Source organism: Piliocolobus tephrosceles, chromosome 8, assembly GCF_002776525.5.
Source record: "Piliocolobus tephrosceles isolate RC106 chromosome 8, ASM277652v3, whole genome shotgun sequence".
Classification (NCBI taxonomy): Eukaryota; Metazoa; Chordata; class Mammalia; order Primates; family Cercopithecidae; genus Piliocolobus; species Piliocolobus tephrosceles.
Genome location: NC_045441.1, coordinates 33,313,690 through 33,322,850, shown reverse-complemented (window position 1 = coordinate 33,322,850; position 9,161 = coordinate 33,313,690). Strand labels below are relative to the sequence as shown.

Genomic DNA, 9,161 nt, shown 5'->3' with positions numbered 1-9,161 from the left:
ATGCATGTACCATGTGCTAACCACTCTTCTAAGTACTTCATATTTAATCCCCACAACCCTGTGAAGCAGAGTATATATTTTTTTCTTTTTTTTTTTTGAGCTGGAGTCTTGCTCTGTCACCCAGTCTGGAGTGCAGTGGCACAATCTCGGCTCACTGCAACCTCCGCCTCCAGAGTTCAAGTGATTCTTGTGCCTCAGTCTTCCAAGTAGTTGGGATTACAGGTGCATGCCACTATGTCCAGCTAATTTTTGTATTTTTAGTAGAGACGGGGTTTCCATGTTGTCCAGGGTGGTCTCAAACTCCTGACCTCAGGTGACGATCCACCTGCCTCAGCTTTCCGAATTGTTAGAATTACAGGAGTGAGCCACCGCGCTGGGCTGAGTATCTTTTTTTTTTTTTGAGACGGAGTCTCACTCTGTTGCCCAGGCTGGAGTGCAATGGGGCCAATTTCGACTCACTGCAACTTCTGCCTCCCAGGTTCAAGCGATTCTCCTGCCTCAAGACTCCTAAGTAGCTGGGATTACAGGCACGTGCCACCATGCCTGGCTAATTTTTGTATTGTTAGTAGAGACGAGGTTTCACCATGTTGGTTAGGCTGGTCTCGAATTCCTGGACTCAGGTGATCCACCTACCTCGGCCTCCGAAAGTGCTGGGATTACAGGTGTGAACCACTGTGCCCAGCCCTGAGTATCTTCTTATTCACTGTGTAAGGCATGGATATATACAGCAAGTTCAGTTCTCAGCGTGGTCTAGGCAAACTCCCGCCTCTCAGCTTGTAAGTTTCCTAAGGGTTTCCATGACAGCCTCCAACCACCAGAAAAATGATGGGTTTTCCTGATTACTTTTATTCCAAGAACCACTTCTTTCTCAGGGTAGCCATTTGAGACCTTCTGACCAGGTCAAATCTTACTACATATGCTGATGACAGGTTACCAACTTGGCATCTGACTCACCTTCCCTTTTTTTTAGACGGAGTTTTGCTCTTTTGCCCAGGCTGGAGTGAAATGGTGCGATCTCGGCTCACTGCAATGTCCACCTCCCGAGTAGCTGGGATTACAGGCTAATTTTTGTGTTATTAGTAGAGATGGAGTTTCACCATGTTGGTCAGGCTGGTCACGAACTCCTGACCTCAGCTGATCCACCTGCCTTGGCCTCCCAAAGTGCTGGAATTACAGGCGTGAGCCATGGTGCCTGGTCTGGTCTTCCTTTCAAAAGGTCTGTTGAGGGAGAAAATTGTCTACTTTGGCACATAATTATCTTCCCAGGGGTTGGGCATGGTGGGTCACACCTATAACCCCAGCACATTGGGAAATGGAGGCGGGAGGATTGCTTGAGGCCAGTTTTTTTCTTTTTGAGACAGTCTCGCTGTCGCCCAGGCTGGAGTGCAGTGGCGTTATCTTGGCTTACTGCAAGCTCCGCGTCCCAGGTTCACACCATTCTTCCGTCTCAACCTCCTGAGTAGCTGGGACTACAGGTGCCCACCACCACGCCCGGCTAATTTTTTGTATTTTTAGTCAAGACAGGGTTTCACTGTTAGCCAGGATGGTCTCGATCTCCTGACCTCGTGATCTGCCCGCCTCAGCCTCCCAAAGTGCTGGGATTACAGGCGTGAACCACCACGCCTGGCGTCCCAGCTTATTTTATTTGTAGAGTCAGGGCTCCCCCATATTGCCCAGGCTGGTCTCAAACTCCTTGGCTCAAAGTCCTCAGACCTTGGCCTCCCAAAATGCTGGGATTACAGGTATGAGCCACCACAGCAGGACCCATTTTTTTTTTTTTTGAGACAGAGTCTCTCATTCTGTCTCCCAGGCTGGAGTGCAGTGGCACAATCTTGGCTCACTGTGCTTCCTGGGTTCAAGCAATTCTCCTGCCTCAGCCTCCCAAGTAGCTGGGATTACAGAAATGTGCCACCATGACCATATAATTTTTGTATTTTTAGTACAGACGGGGTTTCTTTATGTTGGCCAGGCTGGTCTCAAATCACTGGCCTCAGGTAATCTGCCTGGCCTTGGCCTCCCAAAGTGCTGAGATTACCGAGGCCCAACCAAAGTATTGAACTCTAATACCAGATGTCAGGAACCACACTGGGCACCAGAGAAATTTTTTTTTTTTTTTTTTAAAGAGATGGGGCTGGGCATAGTGGCTCACGCCTGAAATCCTAGCACTTTGGGAGGCCAAGGTGGGCGGATTGCCTGAGGTCTGTTTGAAACCAGCCTGGCCAACATGGCAAACCCCTACTCTACTAAAAACACAAAACATTAGCTGGGTGTGGTGGCACACACCTGTTACTCAGGAGGCTGAGACAGGAGAATTGTTTGAACTCGGAAGGCAGAGGATGCAGTGAGCGGAGGTAGTGCTATCGCACTCCAGCCTGGGCAACAAGAGCCAAACCCTGTCTCAAAGAAAAAAAGTTGTTCAATACTTGGATGAATAAAAGCATTAATGACTTGATGTGGTGAGAGGACTATCCTGTTAACTAATGGAATAAGGAAATAGGGATAATGAAAGGATATTTGATGTTTATTTCCACCTTGTGCTCAGGACTGAGCCACAAGTACATTAAGACATTGAATGTTGGCTGGGCGCAGTGGCTCAAGCCTGTAATCCCAGCACTTTGGGAGGCTGAGACGGGCGGATCACGAGGTCAGGAGATCGAGACCATCCTGGCTAACGCAGTGAAACCCCGTCTCTACTAAAAAAATACAAAAAAAACTAGCTGGGCGACATGGCGGGCGCCTGTAGCCCCAGCTACTGGGGAGGCTGAGGCAGGAGCATGGCGTAAACCCAGGAGGCGGAGCATGCAGTGAGCTGAGATCCGGCCACTGCACTCCAGCCTGGGCGGCAGAGCGAGACTCAGTCTCAAAAAAAAAAAAAAAAAAAAAAAGACATTGAATGTTATCACCCAGGGAATACATAACCAAACATACAGGACTGAGATGTGCAAGTGGTGGTGGTGGTGTGGTAATTCACACAGAAGGAAACAGTAAAACAAAAATTGCAGAACACACCAAATGATCAAATCTGACACCTTTAGGATAGGCAAACTTGATTGCTGGGTTAAGAACCCTAGAGGTTAAGGTGGGCAGTGAAGGGGTTTTCTCAGCTTAGATTGTTCTGACATGTACTGTTAAACCTATACATCTAATTGTCAGCAAGCACTGTACATATAACTTCGTGAGAAACCAAGTCCTTAATGGGAAGGGTATCCCTTTGACCAGATCTTATGGCTTAAATTGGTCAGGTTTGGAAAACCTCAAAGTCTCCATAACCAAAGCTAGGGAGAGGCTCTATATGCTAAAAGCAGAACCTCGTCACTGCAGTTAGTCTGGGCCTTAAACCTCTGCAGGGAGACTAACTGCAGCAAGTACCTAGCTTTTCAGACTCTACATGGGAACTCCACTGTAATTAAAAGATGTATAAACTTGACCTACAGACTAAAGCCCAATATGCTTCCCTCAAGAACACCAAGTGTTCAAGCTTACTTTGTTATAGAAAATGAGGTCGGGCACAGTGGCTCACACCTATAATCTCAGCAGTTTGGGAGGCCAAGGCGGGCCCATCAGCTGAGGTCAAGAGTTTGAAAACAGCCTGGTCAAAATGATGAAACCCCGTTATGTACTAAAAACACAAAAATTAGCTGGGTATGGTGGCACACGCCTGTAATCCCAGCTACTCAGGAAGCTGAGGCACAAAAATCACTTGAACCCAGGAGGCGGAGGCTGCAGTAAGCTGAGATGACACCACTGCAGTCCAGGGGGAAAAACAAAATGCATGAACTCAGTACATACTGGTCCAACCTCTTATTTCTGGCTCCTTGCTTCTCCTGCCTCTTGCCTACCTTTGAGACAGGGTCTCACTGTGACACCCAGGCTGGAGTACAGTGGTATGATCATAGCTCAAGGGCTCAAGCAATCCTCCCATGTCAGCCTCCAGATCAGCTAGGACTAGGCATGCACCACCAGGCCTGGCTAATTCTTTTTTTGTAGAGCCAGCATCTCGCTATGTTGCTTAGGCTGATCTTGACTCCTGCCCTAAGGTGGTCTTCTGCCTCAGGTAATACATTACAGTGAGCCACCATGCCCAGCTGCTGCCTACATTTTCAATATTCTCCTCAACAAACATTGAGACTTCCTGGGTCTGGAAAGTAAGAAAAAAATCTAAGTGCTATGTAGAATTAAGCAAACAAGTGATGTTTCAGAAGTAACCCATTACTGCTTAAAATAAAGCCTACATCAACACTCTAACTCAAACAAGGACAGACAATTGTTATTTAGTTTTTATTTCATAATCATAAACTTAACTCTGCAATCCAGCTAGGCATGGGAGAGAACAAGGAAAACATGGAACCCAAAGGGAACTGCAGCGAGAGCAAAGATTCTAGGATACTGCGAGCAAATGGGGTGGAGGGGTGCTCTCCTGAGCTACAGAAGGAATGGTCTGGTGGTTAAGATAAAACACAAGTCAAACTTATTCGAGTTGTCCACAGTCAGCAATGGTGATCTTCTTGCTGGTCTTGCCATTCCTGGACCCAAAGCGCTCCATGGCCTCCACAATATTCATGCCTTCTTTCACTTTGCCAAAGACCACATGCTTGCCATCCAACCTTGAAAGGGAAGAACAATCACTAAGATTGGCGACCACAAACAAGCAGTGTCCATGTGTCATGAACCAAGACAAGAAAGGTAGCTTTTTTTTTTTTTTTACTAAAACCTTTTGTAGTAAATGTCATTAAACACACGATTCTCCAATTACCATTGAAGAGTTACACATAAAGAATGAACTGCTGCCCCCCCCACAAAAAATAAACACGACAAAATAAAAAAAACCCAATCAATCGCATGTTATTAATAGTAACATAAAAGTAGCACTTAATTGGCCTGGCACAGTGGCTCACGCCTGTAATCCCAGCACTTTGGGATGTCAAGCCAGGCAGATCACTCGAGCCCAGGAATTCGAGACCAGCCTGGCCAACATGGTAAACCCCGCTTTACTAATAATACAACAATTAGCTGGGAGTGGTGGTGCATGCCTGTAGTCCCAGCTACTCGGGAGGCTGAGGCAGAAGAATCGCTTGAACCTGGGAGGAGGTTGCAGTGAGCTAAGAGGGAACCCCATTGCACTCCAACCTGGGAGACAGTCTCCAGGAAAAAAAAAAAAAAGTCGCACTTAACTGAACCGCCCAGCTAAGCGCTCAGTTTCTATTATAGTATCTGGCATTCTGTATCACATTGACTATATTTGTAGCTATGTATGCTCTTCTAGTATCTTAGGGATGAAAAAGTCTATGGAAGGAAAAGTTGAAGAAAACAACTAGTGGCCGGGCGCGGTGGCTCAAGCCTGTAATCCCAGCACTTTGGGAGGCCGAGACGGGCGGATCACAAGGTCAGGAGATCGAGACCATCCTGGCTAACATGGTGAAACCCCGTCTCTACTAAAATACAAAAAATTAGCCGGGCGTGTTGGCGGGCGCCTGTAGTCCCAGGTACTCGGGAGGCTGAGGCAGGAGAATGGCGTGAACCCAGGAGGCGGAGCTTGCAGTGAGCTGAGATCCGGCCACTGCACTCCAGCCTGGGCGACAGAGCGAGACTCCGTCTCAAAAAAAAAAAAAAAAAAGAGAAAAACTAGTGTTTGTTCTGTTCCCCCCAGGGCAAATTTTCATTTAGTCAGGTGGTTAGTGTGCCATGTTGTACCCTTACCACTCAGTCTTGGCAGTGCAGATGAAAAACTGGGAACCATTTGTGTTGGGTCCAGCATTTGCCATGGACAAGATGCCAGGACCTGTATGCTTTAGGATGAAGTTCTCATCTTCAAATTTCTCCCCATAGATGGACTTGCCACCAGTGCCATTATGGCGTGTGAAGTCACCACCCTGTCAACATATAGGAAAACTGTCACTTCTGACAACCATAAAGTGTGCCAAATCTGCAAGGTTCAAACTTTAAAACCAAGTTCAAACTGAATAGAAGGGTTAAATAGAACCAAAATGTTAAAAGAGTAACAGCTCAGGTATATGTATTCTGAAATATTCTGGCTCAATACCAAATGAAGGGAGCAACCCAAATAAAATAAAATTCAGTAAATTTCGTACCTGACACATAAACCCTGGAATAATTCTGTGAAAGCAGGAACCCTTATAACCAAATCCTTTCTCTCCAGTGCTCAGAGCACGAAAATTTTCTGTTTAAAAAAAAAATTAAAACACATATATACAAACATAATATATATATATAATATATTTACACACACAAATTGTCACAATTGGAACATCTTTGTTAAACTTAGAAAATGGACCAACCTGCTGTCTTTGGAACCTTGTCTGCAAACAGCTGTAAGAGAAAATTACAGTTAATTAATATCTGCTTATTTTGTTGCTTAGTACCCATGCCTTTAGGGGCTTCAGAGTCAAAAATTCATTTTCTCACTAGAATACTTCTTCAGTAATTACTTTAATCCTGAGAACTGCTCCTGAAAGCCATAAGGCCCTGCAGGCAGTTGGGTTAAGAAACATGCCGAAGACATGCCAAAAATCCAGAACTAGTCATGACTTAAATAGTGAGACTTCTAGAAAGTGTCTCAAACTTTTAGTACATCACACCTACTTCTGAAAAGATATATGGCTTCTTAAATGTTTATCACCACCCCCCAACTTGAGCTAGAACCTAAAGGCAAAATTCTAAGGAAGAGCAAGCACTGCTGCATGATCAGGGGTAAATAGCTGTTGTTTTAGCCACTCGTAATGAAAATGCTACTACCTCCAATCTGTTAACATAGCTTTATGGATTAGATGAGCAGTCACTTCTTGGTTTCCAGGCCCCTTACCTAGTAGTGGGGTAAAAAATAAAGATTGGTTTCTAGTATATCTGGTTTTGAACCTTTCTTGAATGTATGATACATTATGGTTAGAGAGGTAGCTTAAATACCACAAACATTTACAAGCCCTTTCATAAAAACAGCTTGTTTAAAAGTAGCATTTTATAAGCTATTCCAGAGATGTGACTGAATTAACTATTAGTATCCGTGTACATTTCTCTTACAGCAATGTACTTTTTTTTTTTTTTGAGACAGAGTCTTGCTCTGTTGCCAGGCGGGAGTGCAGTGGTTCACTCCAACCTCCGCCTCCCGGGTTCAAGCGATTCTCCTTGCCTCAGCCTCCGGAGTAGCTGGGATTACAGGCAAGTGCCACCACGACCAGCTAATTTTTGTATTTTTAATATAAGTGGGGTTTCACCATGTTGGCCGGGATGGTCTCGATCTCCTGACCTCGTTATCCGCCCGCCTCAGACTCCCAAAGTGCTGGGATTACAGGTGTGGGCCACCGCACCTATTTTTTTAGTTTTTAGGTATTTGTACCTAGAACGTATGGTCTTTTTTAAAACATCAGCTTTTCTCAGAGCTTTGTGGTCGGTACATTTAAGTTACTATGGCTTCCCTTTCAGACTTTCGCTAAACCCAAAGCCCTTATTGGCAGTTACCCCTCCATTCTCACCAAGACCTGCAAGTCCTTTCTCACTTCCCTTAAGCTCTCTGGGTAACCTGATGCTATTAGGTCAGGCCAAGTTTCCACGAAAGCCCTTGTCACTTACCAGCTTTGACTACAGTCATAGGTGGGGTGGGGTGTGGATTAACATGCAGTGTTTCAGTGCCTACGAAATGTCAGGCACTACGGACAGGGTAGGCAACAAGGAAACCGCCCTGTCCTCACGAAGACTGCATGAGGATCGATCTGGTAGCCTTTTGAGATGTGGTTTAAAGAAAGAAAATCACTAATATCCTATTTCGCTACTCTCTAAGGTCTATCCATGTTAACTGGAATGGAATCGCACTCAATATTTAACTTTTAAGACATGCGCCAAGTTTAGATATTATGCTGTAATTACAACTGATCTTTAAGAACTCATTTAACGCTCTCAAAACTAATTAGGTAATCACTGGTAATCCACCTTGGTCGGAAGAGGCCTGCCTTGTGGCCCGTCGCTACTTGCCTGGTAGGCAAAGGGACAATCGGGAGGGGCTCAAGAGCGCCTCCCCCGCCAACGCCGTCACTGCAGTGGAAGGCGGTCCTTGGGCACCAGCAAAAGGCAGGGCCCATTTTCACATTTCCGCTTGGGGGTGGGGGACACGGGCGGACGTTTGGGGCTCATGTATAAATATTCCTACTTTATCCAAATGGAAGATACTTTAAGTGGCAATCCATCACATCCCAGCCTTATCTCCTTTTATAGCATGGCCTCCCGGGATCTACAGAAGGACTGAGCATAGACTGGTTCACACCGCGCCTCGATCCTTCAGAAAAACCCTCAAGCAAGCAGCTTCCCAGCTCAGGATGTAAAGCACCCGTGCCTGCCGAGGGACAGCTTCCCAGGAAAGCAGTCGTGAGCGCGCTTCTGGCTCCGGTCTGAGACGCCCAGGCCGAGCTAGGGCGGAGCCCAACGGCTCTCAAGGCGCGGGCCTGAGCGCGGCCGCCAAGCACGTGCGTCGGGCAGGACAGGGCGCGGCCACATGCGGCAGGCGGGCGGACGCGGGCCCCCTCCCCCAACAGCCGCGCAGCCGCCCCGCCTGCCTTTGTCCGCCACCGCCCCGGCCTCCTCCCCGCGCCTCGCGGACCTCCCAAAATGGCCCCTAGTCAGGAAATGGCGCCGCCGCCCGCCCGCGCTAGCCCCTCCAGAAGGGTCGCCCCGCGCCCGGGCCTTCGGGACGCCACCACCCACCCCGACCTCGGCCCGCTTTCTGGGCCCCATTCCCGCATGCCGCCGCCCGCCCGACCTCGAAGGAGACGCGGCCCAAGGGCTCGCCGTCGACGGCAATGTCGAAGAACACGGTAGGGTTGACCATGGCTAGTAGTACAAGAATTTCTTCGGCGGCAGCGTCTGCAAAGCGGCACGAGCCTGGCCTCCCGCCCCTTTTATACCAGGTTCGGCCCCGCCCGCAGCCCGGTCTCGCGCCTCCGTCCTGGCCAATCGCATCTGCGACTTCGTCAGAGTGACAGTGCAGCTGGCCTATGGACGGAATCGGCGCTGGTGGGGACGACACAGGAGGTGCGCGTGCGCGCTAACGCGCGGAGGCAGGTTCCCGCCCGCGGGCTCCGTCGCGGTGGCTGCGGCATGGGACTCGGGGAGGGGCGGCAGTGCGGGGCACGGGGCATGGGGGAGGGTCAGTGCGG

The 9,161-nt window shown here is 48.1% G+C and overlaps 1 protein-coding gene across 1 annotated transcript; it reads right to left on the bottom strand.

Annotated features, from left to right (window-relative positions):
• Positions 1 to 4,259: 4,259 nt before the first annotated feature.
• PPIA (peptidylprolyl isomerase A) lies at positions 4,260 to 8,921 on the bottom strand. The gene is made up of 5 exons (XM_023226450.2): positions 8,765 to 8,921; positions 6,297 to 6,327; positions 6,090 to 6,178; positions 5,698 to 5,870; positions 4,260 to 4,604 (listed from the first exon to the last, which is right to left on the bottom strand). Exons 1-5 carry the CDS (start codon positions 8,831 to 8,833, stop codon positions 4,469 to 4,471), a joined length of 498 nt encoding a protein of 165 aa, XP_023082218.1. The 5' UTR covers positions 8,834 to 8,921; the 3' UTR covers positions 4,260 to 4,468.
• Positions 8,922 to 9,161: the final 240 nt, after the last annotated feature.